This window comes from Hemitrygon akajei, unplaced genomic scaffold (genome assembly GCF_048418815.1).
Source record: "Hemitrygon akajei unplaced genomic scaffold, sHemAka1.3 Scf000181, whole genome shotgun sequence".
In the NCBI taxonomy this organism is placed as follows: Eukaryota; Metazoa; Chordata; class Chondrichthyes; order Myliobatiformes; family Dasyatidae; genus Hemitrygon; species Hemitrygon akajei.
Window position 1 is genome coordinate 366,921 of NW_027332067.1, and position 14,605 is coordinate 381,525.

Consider the following 14,605-nt stretch of genomic DNA (forward strand, 5'->3'; position numbering starts at 1 on the left):
TATAGTTAAATGACGATAACCTTGAACTTAAGAGTCCATTTGTTCAGTGACAGGAGATTGGCATGGATGAATGAGTGACTGGGGAGATGGTGTCAGGGACAGTGTTTCAAGTTCTTGCATTACTGGAAACTTTACTGGGGAAGGGGTGACCTGTACTAGTGGGACGGGCTGCACCTGAACTAGAGGGGAACCAATATCCTGGCCGAAACATTCACCAATGCTACTCGGGAGAGTTTAATCTAGTTTAGCAAGGAAATGGGAAACTGGAGCATCAGGTGAGTAAGAGAAGGTAGATGTCAAGGAAAGTATTGAAATTACAGGTATAATGGGTGGGATAGTTTGAAGAATGTATATTTTAATGCTAGGCGTATTATGGGTAAAGGTGATGAACTCTGAGCATGGATCAAGTGCGTGGAACTACGATGTTGTGGCCGCTACTGAAACTTGGTTGAGAGAGGTGCAGGAACGGGTGATTAATGTACCAGCGTTTCAAAGTTTTAGAAAAGATCGAACTAAAAGAGGTGGTGGAGTGGGGTGTTGGTGGAGTTGCTCTACTAAACAGGGACAGAGTCACAGCTGCACTCAGGGGAGACATAATGGAGGGGTCAGACCCTGAGTCCATTTGTGTAGAACTCAGGAATAGGAAGGGTACAATCACACTGATGGGATTGTACGACAGAACCCCCAGTAGCCACCGGAACATTGAGGAACAGATTTGTAATTAGATTAAGGAAATGTGTAAAAATAATCGTGTTGTTGTCATTGGGAATTTCAGCTTCCCTAGTATGAATTGGGACCACCTTAGTGCAAGGGGTTGAGAAGGAAAATAATTTGTTAAGTGTATCAGGGAGGTTTCTTAAATGAATTTGTGTATGGTCCATCGAGAGGAGGGACTGTACTGGACATGGTGCTGGGTAATGATCCTGGCCAGGTGTCTGACCTTTCAGTGAGTGAGCAGTTAGGGAACAGTGACCACAACTCCTTAACTGTCAGGATAGCGATAGATAAGGATCGGTATGGTCCTTGCGGGAGAGATTTAAGTTGGACTCGGGCAAACTACAACAGTATAAGGCAGGAACATCTGGCAAGTCCACATCAGACATGTGGAGGGTGTTTAACGATCCGCTGCACTGAGTACAGGGTAGGTGTGTTCCCATTAGAAGGAAGGACAGGGACAGAAAGATAAGAGAACCTTGGCTGTCCAGAGAGGTGATGCATTTTGTCAAGAAGAAAAAGGAAAAGTATGTAAAGCTTCAGGTTATGTTCGAACGAAGCACATGAGGAGTATAAAGAAGTCAGAAGAGAACTAACGAGCAGAATTAGGAAAGCCAGGAGGATCAATGGAAAGTCCTTGGCAAGTAGAATCACCGGTGAGATCCCAGAGGTCTGGCGAGTGGCTAATGTATCTCTGTTTACTAAGGGGACAAGGGAAAATCCTGGGAAATATAGACTGGTGAGTCTCACATCAGATATAGGGAAATAGTTCAAGAAAATTTGCTGTTTGGGTTCAGAACTGCCTTCAGTAAAGGAGATAGAGGGTGGAGGCTGAAGGGATTCGAGCTAGAGCTCTGTAATTAGTGGAATTCTGTAGGGATCTATATTGGGACCTCTGCTGTTTGTGATGCCTAAATGACCTGATGAAAATCTGGATAGGTGGGTGAGTAAGTTTGCAGATGATACCAAGATCGGTGAAGTTGTTTATCATGTGGAGGACTGACAAAGAATACAATGCGATACAGATCAGGTGCAGGTATGGGCTATGAAATGGCAGGCGGAACTTAATCCAGATAAATGTGAGCTGTTGCACCTCGGTTGGGCAGATGAAAGAAGACAGTACACTGTTAAGGGCAAGATCTTTAAGAGTGTTGCTCAGCAGAGAGATCTTGGGATCGATATTCATAGCTCCTTGAAAGTAACTACACAGTTTGATAAGGTAATATACCAAATCTCATCAAACTCCTAATGAGATTAGCTGCTGGCGTGCCTTCTTTGTGATTGGGTCAATGTGTGGGGCCCAGAATAGATCTTCAGAGATGTTGATGGCTTCTCTCCACCGGCTGCCTCCCAACCCGTTCCACATTATTTACATCCACTGACCGATTCACATTTGTGAAATGTTACTGTGTGTCTGTGATAATGAAACGTCCTTCGTTCTCTCATGAAATATTAACCCATGGGGTGGTTCTATTGGAATTGTTACAGTTGCAACATCAATAGACAGTTATTCAGAAGATGCTGTACAGGAATGTGTAAATCAGCCCGGCAGCCCTGTGATTGATGGTGCCCAGGGAGTGTTGTACAATAGATGGTCAAGATGGTACCTGGGGAGTGTTGTACAATAGATGCTCAAGATGGTGCCTGGGGAGTGTTGTACAATCAATGGTCAAGATGGCGTCTGGGGAGTGTTGTACAATAGATGGTCAAGATTGTGCCTGGGGAGTGTTGTACAATCGATGGTCAAGATGGTATCTGGGGAGTGTTGTACAATAGATGGTCAAGATGGTGTCCAATTACAATATTCTCCACAGTACATCTATAGAAATCTGCTGTGTCTTCAATTATAATTTGTTATTATAAACTAATTATTATTAGATTACTTAAGCAGAAATTATTAGAATATTGGAATTACTGTGGCATGGGGAAGTAGAAACAGACACTGTTTACCCATCTTGCAGCCTCAGTAAAGCAGCCAGCGTAATCAAAGACCCCACCCCGGACATTCTCTCATCTCCCCCTCCCATCGGGCAGTAGATCCAAAAGTCTGAAAGCACATACCACCAGGCTCAAGGACAGCTTCTACCCCCACTGTCATCAGCCTCTTGAACAGACATCTTGTATGATTAGAGGATCTGTCCTGGGACCAGTATGTAAGTGCCATTACAAAACAGGTTATGGCAGCTCCTCGACTTCATGAGGTTTGCCCAGATTCAGTCTGTCACCTAAAGCTTTGACCAGCTTCTATAGATATACAGTGGAGAGTATTTCTGACTGGTTACACCATGGTCTGGTCTGGAAACACCAATGAGCAAGATCAGAACAGTAGTGGGTGCAGCCCAGTCCATCACAGGAAAGGCCCTCCCCACCATTAAACACATCTACAAGCAGCATCCATCATCAAGGACCCCACCATCCTGTCCATGCTCTCTTCTCACTGCTGCCATCGGGAAGGAGGTACAGGAGCCTTAGGTCCCACAATACCCCTCAAACCATCAGACTCCTGAACTAGTGTAGGTAACTTCAGTTCCTGTCCTGGAGTGGAGTTTCTTAAATGCCCGTAATATATCTGACTCTACCACCACACTGACAGGACATTCCATGCACCCACCACTCTTAGGTTTAAAAAAAAATACCTTTGAAAATTATGACCCCCTAGTATTAGCCACTTACACCCTGGAAAAATGTCTCTGTTCGATTGATGTCTCTTACCATCTTGTCAAGTCAGCTCTCATCCTTGTCTGCTCCAATGATAAAAGCCTGAGCACACTCTCTAAAGCTTCCTATCTTTCCTATATCCATCCAACCCAGTCTGCCCTGTCACATATGGGGAGTTCAAAAACATTGTAAAATCTGTGGTAGGGAGGAGGGAATGGGGGAAGAGTGAAGGAGACTGGAGGGGTAGGAGGGGGAATGACTGAGGTGGAGAGAAGACCATGGGGAGAGGATGGAAAGTGGGGAGCAGGCAGCAGAGGAAGGGAAAGTGGAGGGAGACTGGAGATTGGGGATGGGATTAAGGTCTGGCTGTGGGATGACGTGAGGTGACTGGGGCGGGGGGTGGGAAACCGATGCTGAGAGGGAGCCATGGGAAGGGGTGTGCTTCCGGGAAACTTTCTGGAAGTTTCCCTCTAGGCCACACACTGTTCTGACTTGGAAATACATTGCTATTCCTTCAGCATCTCCGGGTCAAAACCCTGGAACTCGCGAAATCAATATGGGTGTCCCCACACATCAAGGACTGCAGCAGTTCAAGAAGTCAGCTCATCACCACCACCTTCTCCAGGGCACCTCTGGTGGGACAGTTAAACACTGGCTCAACCACTGAAACTCACGTCCCTTTGATGGAAAAATATCAAAATTAATGCTGCTTAGGGGTTGCTGAGGGTGGAAGTGCAGATGGGGGTTGTGTTTGTCAGAGAAAGAGGATGGAGAACGTGAGCTGTACATTAACACTGAACATCGTTCTGTCCCTCAGTCACAGACTCCACACCCAGTGATCCGTGTGTAAACCACACCGTCCTGGATCAGCCCTGGAGGAGCACGGATTGTTCCAACTCTGAGTGTACCGGTGGACAATGGAAGGATGATGGAAATCTTGAAGTGGGATGGTACAGATTTAACAGGTAAAGTGAGGAGATAATCACTGAGAAACTGGACACAGAAGGGGAATGTAAACTGGGGAACAAGGGGTGTGTGAATGGGAAATGCAGGGAGACCGGGATCATCAGTGACTACACTGAGATGGGAAGTAAATACAGGGAGAGGAAAGATCCCACATTCTCGGGGTAGAGACAAGGGGGAGGTGCATTCCCCGAATTCCCAGAATTGGGAATTCCCAGAATTAGGGGGTCATTGACCAGAGACAGGCTACGGAGAGGGTGAGTGTAATTTCCCATGTCTCTCTGAGTGAATAAACTCTATCAGATCAGGGACTGACTCTCTGATTGTTGTTTCAGTTCCGGAGGATGGAAGATTCCCGAGACGGTCGTTCCACAGCATCAGTGCTCCGGGAAGAAATCAGGCTGGTTAAACGGTAGGGTCAGAGTTTACATCAGTGGGGCTCGGTTATTTTCGGAGAAGGTCAGTTTGATGACCAGATCTCTTCAGATACAAACACAGAACTCCACCTCCCTGAGAAGACCTCCCACAGTTACCCAGACCACACTCCAGACCTGGATCCTTGTGGAGTCTGTGGAGGAGCTCCGGCTTCCTGGAGACTCCCAGGTGTTGGGTCGTGGTTCCCTGTATTCAGAGCTGGAGAATTCTCTGAATGTCGGTGACATTTTTACAGTGGTTCCGTCTGGGCTTTGCATTTAAACCCAAAGTGAGGAACATCAAGGCTTTTAACAATGCCATTAGGCTTTACAATTCAACCGCCAGGACTTAAGAACTTTTTAAAAGCTATTATTAATGCTTTTTGAGATAGTGATTTAGATGCATATCATATTTTTTTACTGAGTTAAGTATTGTATGTAATTAGTTTTGCTACAACAAGTGTATGGGACATTGGAAAAAAACGTTGAATTTCCCCATGGGGATGAATAAAGTATCTATCTATCTATCTATCTATCAGGGCTGGGGCTTCACCAGCTGTCAGTCATATCAGGGCTGGGGCTTCACCAGCTGTCAGTCATATCAGGGGTGGGGCTTCACCAGATGTCAGTCATATCAGGGGTGGGGCTTCACCAGCTGTCAGTCTCATCAGGGGTGATGCTTCACCAGCTGTCAGTCACATCAGGGGTGGGGCTTCACCAGCTGTCAGTCACATCAGGGGTGGGGATTCACCAGATGTCAGTCAGATCAGGGGTGGGGCTTCACCAGATATCAGTCACATCAGGGATGGGGCTTCACCAGATGTCAGTCATATCAGGGGTGCGGCTTCACCAGATGTCAGTCTCATCAGGGGTGGGGCTTCACCAGATGTCAGTCATATCAGGGCTGGGGCTTCACCAGATGTCAGTCACATCAGAGCTAGTGCTTCACCAGGTGTCAGTCACATCAGGGGTGGGGCTTCACCAGCTGTCAGTCACATCAGGGGTGGGGCTTCACCAGCTGTCAGTCACATCAGGGGTGGGGTTTCACCAGGTGTCAGTCACATCAGGGCTGGGGCTTCACCAGCTGTCAGTCACATCAGGGGTGGGGCTTCACCAGCTGTCAGTCACATCAGGACTGGGGTTTCACCAGGTGTCAGTCACATCAGGGGTGGGGCTTCACCAGTTGTCAGTCACATCAGAGCTGGTGCTTCACCAGATGTCAGTCACATCAGGGCTGGTGCTTCACCAGGTGTCAGTCACATCAGGGGTGGGGCTTCACCAGGTGTCAGTCACATCAGGGGTGGGGCTTCACCAGATGTCAGTCACGTCAGGGGTGGGGCTTCACCAGACGTCAGTCACATCTGGGATGGGGTTTCACCAGGTGTCAGTCACATCAGGGGTGGGACTTCACCAGATGTCAGTCACATCTGGGATGGGGTTTCACCAGGTGTCAGTCACATCAGGGGTGGGACTTCACCAGATGTCAGTCACATCAGGGGTGGGGTTTCACCAGGTGTCAGTCACATCAGGGCTGGGGCTTCACCAGATGTCAGTCACATCAGGGATGGGGTTTCACCAGGTGTCAGTCACATCAGGGCTGGGGCTTCACCAGCTGTCAGTCACATCAGGGGTGGGGCTTCACCAGCTGTCAGTCACATCAGGGATGGGGCTTCACCAGCTGTCAGTCACATCAGGATCTGAGCTTCTCATTCTGTCAATCGTACTGTATCAGGGCCTCACCTGGTGTTAGTCACAACATGAGAGGCATTTTTGTTACCAGACTAAACCCCTGGGGGACTCTCAGACCATGTGCTGTAGGGAGGGTGGGGTGGGGAGTGTGAAGACAGCACATCACTGCTGACTGATTTACAGTGGGTCCTGATTCACATTCCCCGCTGTACTGTGGGACCGGGTACATTTTACAGTGTTTATAAATCTCATTCCAGGTCCCCATCCCAACGTGGGAGTGTGGGAGGTGACCAGGACCATCTGCTTCACTGTGGGTAAAAACACCTGTGAGAGGAACCAGGAGATCAGGGTGAAAAACTGCTCCGGTTACTTTGTGTATTGGCTGTGGCCTACAACCGGGAATGATGCTGTGTACTGTACAGGTGGGTCACGTTCCCCAGTGACTCTGGAGTATGGGGGGGGGGGGGGGGTGAGGGAAAGAGTGAAAGTCTAATGTATCTGATTCTACCACCCCTGGTGGGGAATTTCAGTTGCTCACATCTCCCTGTGTGAGGAACCTGTCTCCGAATCAGGATTTATATCACTGAGTTATGTCGTGGAACATGTTAACTTTACGGCAGCAGTACATTGCAATACATGATAAATAGATATGGGGAAAACAAACTGAGTTACATCAAGCATAGATATGACTATTAAATAGTTAAGTAAATAAGAAGTGCAAATGAACAGAAATGAGAAAAGTAGTGAGGTTGTGTTCATGGGTTCAATGTCCATTTAGGAATCGGATGGCAGAGGGGAGGAGCTGTTCCTGAATCACTAGGTGTGTGCCTTCAAGCTTCTGTACCTCCTACCTGAAGGTAACAGTGTGAAGAGAGCTTGTCCTGGGTGGTGGGGATCCTTAATGATGGATGTCGCCTTCCTAAGGCATCCCTCCTTGAAGATTTCTCAGATGCACGGAGACTAGTACCCATGATGGTAAATTTTGCAAGTTTTTGCAACTTATTTCAATCTTGTCCAATCGCACCGTCCCCACATACCAGATGGTGATGCAGCCAATCAGAATGCTCCACTTGCGGGGGGTGGGGGGGGGGGGGACGCCACTGAGCAGTTTCTATTAAAGTCAGGCAAGCCATCCTCGGAGAGTGAAAAAAGAATTCTCCTCAGATGCTGGGTTAAAAGCTAAGGAGGAAATGGAAAGAGTTCATGAAGGGAACACCTGACCGTCTTCACAGAGAAATGGATGAAAGATTCGTTCCTTTGCACAACACTGATGCCAAGTTTGGGTTCCTTCTCAATGTCGAGGGATTGCGTTACGGCGCTGTGGTGAACTACATATACCTGTCTGGACACGCCCCTCTGCTGACTGCTCCTGTGGCTCCTCCCACAGACCCCTGTATAAAGGCGATTGGAGGCACTGCTCCTCCCTCAGTCTCCAGGATGTTGTAGCTATTAAAAGCCCAAAATTCGCCTCCCGTCTCCGAGAGTTATTGATGGTGCATCAGGCGCCAACAGTAACAACCTAAAGAAGTGTGAAAATCTGGGTGAATTGTACAGCTCTGATGTTGATGGACAGCAGCTATATGAAGAAATTTTGTGTTGCAGAATGTTGCTATCAAGGTGGGTCAACATGAAAATGTCACGATCTGAAGAGCTTCCTGAATTTATTGTTCAGTATGGAGATGAGAGCGTCTACCCCAATCTTTGCATTGCTATTCAGATAATGCTAACCATCACAGTTTCCATCGCCAGCTGTGAAAGATCATTCAGCAAGTTAAAACTAATATTTCCATGTTTGAGAGCCTCCATGGGTCAGGGCAGACTCTGTGATCTTGCTCTGCTGAGTGAAGAAACTGAAAAAACTGACTTTGATCACATCATAGAGCAATTTGCATCAGTGAAAGCAAGGAAGGTGCAGTTATAATTTTCATGTGGGGCCATGATTTGTTAATTAACAGATTAACGAGCTTAACTTGTACTTTTGAGCTGATATTATGGTAAAGTTATCTAAAAGATGGGTGTCAGATGTTTGGACAGGGGTACAATTTCAGTGCTTGCTCTAGGCGCTACTTTCAGTAGATACGCCCCTGCCTTCAGCTATGTTGTGTTGGGCCGCTGCAGGGTGTGATGCTCTACAGTGGGCCTCTGCGAGACAATTGGTGGTGGTTGTTCCCCCACCGGGTCTGCTTCATGGAGCCCCCTGCTGGGGAGCCACGGCTTCAGCTCAGAGGTAGAGTGTTGCCCCCGGGACATCCAGACGGACCCCCAGTGGGTCAACAGGTCCAGGACAATGATGCAGGACTCAGGGATGTAGGCAAGCCACACCGCGTGCCCCACCGTGTTTATCCCCATTCCGATGCGCAGTCACCTCTTCCCTCTCAACACCGCGCAGTCGCTGGTGACCGTAACCAGCTGGACTGCGTCATTATCCACCCAGGCGGAGATGGGTGGGCCGTGTTGGGGAGGATACTGGGACAGATGAGAGAGACCCCCATGTCCACCAACACACGGCATCTGATGTCCTCCATCAGGCTGTCCACGTATAAGCCTTGCTCTTCACCCTCCCGGAGAGGTGACAACGGAGGGGTTCTGCTGGAGGATTTGGGCAGTGTCGACCGCTCGGCGATTCCCGATGGCAGCGCTGGGCTGTGACGTGGTGCCAGTGTGGTGCAGACCTGGGCCAGATGGCCTACCTCACTGTATCGGTAGCAGAGATCGATTTGTGGCCCTTGGCAGGGCCGGCATGGTGCTGATCGGGCCTGTCTCACGGGCTCCTGCTCGTCAGTTTCCTTCTCCACCTCGGTGACAGGAGCCCGGGCTCGCAGCATGTGGGGCAATGCTGGAACGCCTTGAGGGGCTAAAATTGCTTCTGCCCTCTCGGTCAGTGCCAGCACCTCAGGCAGTGATGATGGTGAGTCAGGTGAACGTGCTGCCGAAGGCACTCTGGTGTCAGCCCCTTTACAAAGGCGTGGAGGGCAAGCTCTTCCTGGGCTGCGGGAGGGAACTGGGGGTTGCCATGCCCAGCACAGTGGCGGTGATCAGGCGTTCTCCCATCCAGTGCCGTCTGATACACAGTTCTTCCCTCATTGCTTCCTCCTGTTGCCCCCGCTCGAAACGCAGCTCCAGTGCGCTATGAGGGCCCTGTAGTCTCACTGTTAGCCCGACGTTCGGTCGAGGAGGGCCCATGGTATCCCCCCCCCCCCCCCTCCAGTTCCAGGGTACAGAAAACCACTGTCTCAGTGGGGCTCCACACATTGAGCCATGTGGCAAGTTTGACTTGCACCAGGAAAGGCTCCAGGCGGCAGGTACTGTCGTATCCGGGAGCTTCAGGGTGGACCTTGTGGAGGGAATCGTTGAAGCCCTTTGGTCTGCCAAGGTTCCCATCCTCCCATGGCCATGGGGTCTTGGGTTTCCCCAGTGTGGGTCATGACGGAGGGGGCTGATGCGCTCTGCATGTCCCCCGGGTTATGGAGCCTGGGTAGGCTTAACCCATCGGGGCTCCCTGGGAAGGCACGATGCTCGGTTCCCAGATGCTTCCTCCAGATCTTTGGGAGCCAGGCCCAGAATGCAGTGGAGGCAAACTGCACGGTACCTCGAGTTACTCCCCAGGTCTCAAGCCAGTCTATCCGATGTTGTAGCTCTTCAATCTGATTGTCAATTTCACATCCGCCTCCTGACACCAATGTGGTGAGCATTTGGCCTATAATGACAGATGAAGAAGCTCATTTAACTTGGCCACCATTTTATTGTGATAAACACAACAGACCGGGCACCATGACCCAGAGAGAGAACCCAACCAGTCTGATACAGACGGGGGAGGTGACCATCACAGTTAGGGTGACCCACAAATACACAAGTGAATAACTATAACCCAAGCTGAAATGTAACAGCAAATGAACTGAAACTTGCCACCACAAAAGCATTTTAACACAAGAGCAATAAAACAATAAACAGCATTGATCATTAGAAAAGCAGGGGCAGGCTGTTGACCACACACCCCCACCTCTGTGTGTGTGTGTGTGTGTGTGTGTGTGTGTGTGTGTGTGTGTGTGTGTGTGTGTGTGTGTGTGTGTGTGTGTGTGTGTGTGTGTGTGTGTGTGTGTGTGTGAGAGAGATTGATTTCACCCTCTCTATGTGGTGGGAGGGAGAGGGGAACGGGGCAAGTGAGAGGGGGAGTTATCTCAGCCCTCTCAGTGTGAGAGAGAGAGAGGGAGATTTCACCCTCTCCATGTTGTGGGAGGGAGAGGTGAAGGGGGAGAGTGAGAGGGGGAGGTATCTCACCCCTCTGTGTGTAGTCTGTGTGAGAGATATGGGCAGACAGACTCAGATGGTCTCTCTGAGATCCCGAGAGAGAGAGAGAGATCTCACCTCTGTCGCATCCCAGTGAGAACATGGTGTTCCACACCCACTGTCGATAGATCCTCAGTTATTGCCCCAGTTTGCACTCTGGTCCCTACCCCACTGCCTCATTTCTCTCTGATTTAAATTACGCTCAGCATCTGGTGTGTTATCACTGACATATGCTGTGAGATTTGTTTTACGGATGGAGTACATTGCATTTTACATTTAATAAAATTTACATTAGATTATAATAAATATAGAAATATATTGAAGTGAAAATTAAATTACGCTATTCCCCCTTTAGCCAGCAGGATGAGGGTCCTGTCACTGGTTCAGGCTTTTCTGGGTGAGAAATTTCCATCAGGAAGGGGAAGTCATGTGGAAGTTGTGGCAAGGCAAGGGTTAATTAATGTCCAGGCAAGGATAAATTGTAGACAGAGTGCAGACAGCCCTGGCAACAAAGGCCTTTAAAGAGCATCGCTCCCATTTTGTTTTACAAAATTATAGAAGCTTGTTCACTCACAAAACACAAACTTCTCTGATTTACGAGGTTGCGAACAATTTCAAGTTAAAATATGGTTACTACAATCTACAAAGCATATAATTCCCTGGAGGACCCACCATTCCCGGAAATCCCCCCTGTACCCATAGTGACTGCATTCTTCTGCTTTACAGACACTTTGGCATGAACATAACCCCAGAAGAGGGACAGGCATTCAGCTCGGGCAGAGCCCTTGACTGCCTGGACCCACGAATGGCCATCTTGGCCAGGTCCAGGAACAAGCCCACCAGTAGATTCTCTGAGTGACCCAACCCCCTCCGTACTGGGTGACCGTATATCAGGAGCACAGGGCTGAAGTACAACCAAAACGTGAGCAGCAGCCCCTTCAGATACTCAAACAGGGGCTGCAACCTCTCACACTTCATATAAACATTGTACACGGACTCCTCCCGGCCTCACAAAGGACAGGTGAACCGGGTGTCTGTGAAACGGCTCCAAAATCTATTGCACGGCACAGGGGAAAAGTTCACTCATTGAAATGTTCCCACAACCTATGAACTCACTTTCAAGGACTCTTCATCTCATGATCTTGATATTTATTGTTATTTATTTATCATTATTATTTCTTCTTTTTGTATTTGCACAGTTTGTTGTCATCTGCACTCTGGTTGAATGGCCTAACTGGTCGGTCTTTCATTGATTCTGTTGTGGTTATTATTCTATAGATTTATTGAGTATGCCCACAAGAAAATGAATCTCAGGGTTGTATATGGTGACACATCTGTACTTTGATAATAAATTACTCTGAACTTTGAAATGCACCTTATGCTAAATGTCAATCTTCTGGAATATGTTTTATAATTTGTTAATTTATTTGTGGTAATATTACTTGACGTGTTGTTGTGAGTTATATGCACTGTGTTGTACTGTGATCTGCACCTTACTCCAGAGGAACGTTGATTTGTTTGGTGTTGTAGGTTTATATAGTTAAATGACGATAACCTTGAACTTGAGAGTCCATTTGTTCAGTGACAGGAGATTTGCACAGATGAATGAGTGACTGGGGAGATGGTGTAGGGGACAGGGTTTCAAGTTCTTGCATTACTGGAAACTTTACTGGGGAAGGGGTGACCTGTACTAGTGGGACGGGCTGCACCTGAACTATAGGGGAACCAATATCCTGGCCGAAACATTCACCAATGCTACTCGAGAGAGTTTAATCTAGTTTAGCAAGGAAATGGGAAACTGGAGCATCAGGTGAATAAGGGAAGGTAGATGTCAGGGAAAGTATTGAAATTACAGGTATGATGGGTGGGTTAGTTTGAAGAATTTATGTTTTAATGCTGGGGTATTATGGGTAAGGGTCATGAACTCTGAGCATGGATCAAGTGCGTGGAACTACGATGTTGTGCCCACTACTGAAACTTGGTTGAGAGAGGGGCAGGGACGGGTGATTAATGTACCAGCTTTTCGAAGTTTTAGAAAAGATCAAACTAAAAGAGGTTGTGGAGTGGGGTGTTGGTGGAGTTGCTCTACTAAACAGGGACAGTGTCACAGCTGCACTCAGGGGAGACATCATGGAGGGGTCAGACCCTGAGTCCATTTGTGTAGAACTCAGGAATAGGAAGGGTACAATCACACTGATGGTATTGTACGACAGAACCCCCAGTAGCCAGCGGGACTTTGAGGAACAAATTTGTAATTAGATTAAGGAAATGTGTAAAAATAATATTGTTGTTGTCATTGGGGATTTCAGCTTCCCTAGTGTGAATTGGGACCAACTTAGTGCAAGGGGGTGAGAAGGAAAATAATTTGTTAAGTGTATCAGGGAGGTTTCTTAAATGAATGTGTGCATGGTCCATGGAGAGGAGGGGCTGTACTGGACGTGGTGTTGGGTGGTGATCCTGGCCGGGTGACTGACCTTTCAGTGGGTGAACAGTTAGGGAACAGTGACCACAACTCCTTAACTGTCAGGATAGCTATAGATAAGGATCGGTATGGTCCTTGCAGGAGAGATTTAAGTTGGACTCGGGCAAACTACAACAGTATGAGGTAGGAACATCTGGCAAGTCCACATCAGACATGTGGAGGGTGTTTAACGATCAGCTGCACTGAGTACAGGATAGGTGTGTTCCCATTAGAAGGCAGGACAGAGATAGAAAGATAAGAGAACGTTGGCTGTCCAAAGGTGATGAATTTTGTCAAGAAGAAAAAGGACAAGTATGTAAAGCTTCAGGTTAGGTTCGAACGAAGCACATGAGGAGTATAAAGAAGCCAGAAGAGAACTAAAGAGCAGAATTAGGAAAGCCAGGAGGATCAATGGAAAGTCCTTGGCAAGTAGAATCACCGGTGAGATCCCAGAGGTCTGGCGAGTGGCTAATGTATCTCTGTTTACTAAGGGGACACGGGAAAATCCTGGGAAACATAGACCGGTGAGTCTCACATCAGATATAGTGAGAAAATTCGAGAAAATTCTTCGGGATAGGACAAATGAGCATTATGGACAGCCAGTATGTCTCTGTGAGGGGCAGGTGATGTCTTACCAACTTGATTGGGTTTCTGACAATGTGATGAGAGAGATTTATGAGGGTAGGACAGTGGATGTGGTCTACGTGGATTTTAGTAATTCGTGTGCCAAAATCCCTCATGGGAGGCTAATCGAGAAGATTAAGATGCAAAGGGTCCAGGGCAAATTTGCTGTTTGGGTTCAGAACTGGCTTCAGCAAAGGAGATAGAGGGTGGAGGTTGAAGGGACTCGAGCTAGGGGACTGTAATTAGTGGAATTCTGCAGGGATCTATATTGGGACCTCTGCTGTTTGAGATGTCTAAATGACCTGATGAAAATCTGGATAGGTGGGTGAGTTAGTTTGCAGATGATACCGAGATCGGTGAAGTTGTTGATCATGTGGAAGACTGACAAAGAATACAATGCGATACAGATCAGGTGCAGGTATGGGCTATGAAATGGCAGGCGGAGCTTAATCCAGATAAATGTGAGCTGTTGCACCTCGGTTGGGCAGATGAAATAAGACAGTACACTGTTAAGGGCAAGAACTTTAAGAGTGTTGCTCAGCAGAGAGATCTTGGGATCGATATTCATAGCTCCTTGAAAGTAACTACACAGTTTGATAAGGTAATATACCAAATCTCCTCAAACTCCTAATGAGATTAGCTGCTGGCGTGCTTCTTCGTGATTGGGTCAATGTGTGGGGCCCAGAATAGATCTTCAGAGATGTTGATGGCTTCTCTCCACCGGCTACCTCCCAACCCGTTCCACATTATTTACATCCACTGACCGATTCACATTTGTGAAATGTTACTTTGTGTC

At 47.9% G+C, this 14,605-nt stretch overlaps 1 protein-coding gene across 1 annotated transcript in view; it reads left to right on the top strand.

The window, feature by feature from the left end:
- The first annotated feature begins 9,949 nt into the window (after nucleotides 1-9,949).
- Nucleotides 9,950-14,605, top strand: part of LOC140724266 (uncharacterized) — a 51,279-nt gene continuing 46,623 nt past the window's right edge. The window contains exon 1 of the mRNA XM_073038738.1: nucleotides 9,950-10,022. Coding sequence (XP_072894839.1) covers nucleotides 9,950-10,022 — 73 coding nt within the window. The remainder of the gene's footprint in view (nucleotides 10,023-14,605) is intronic.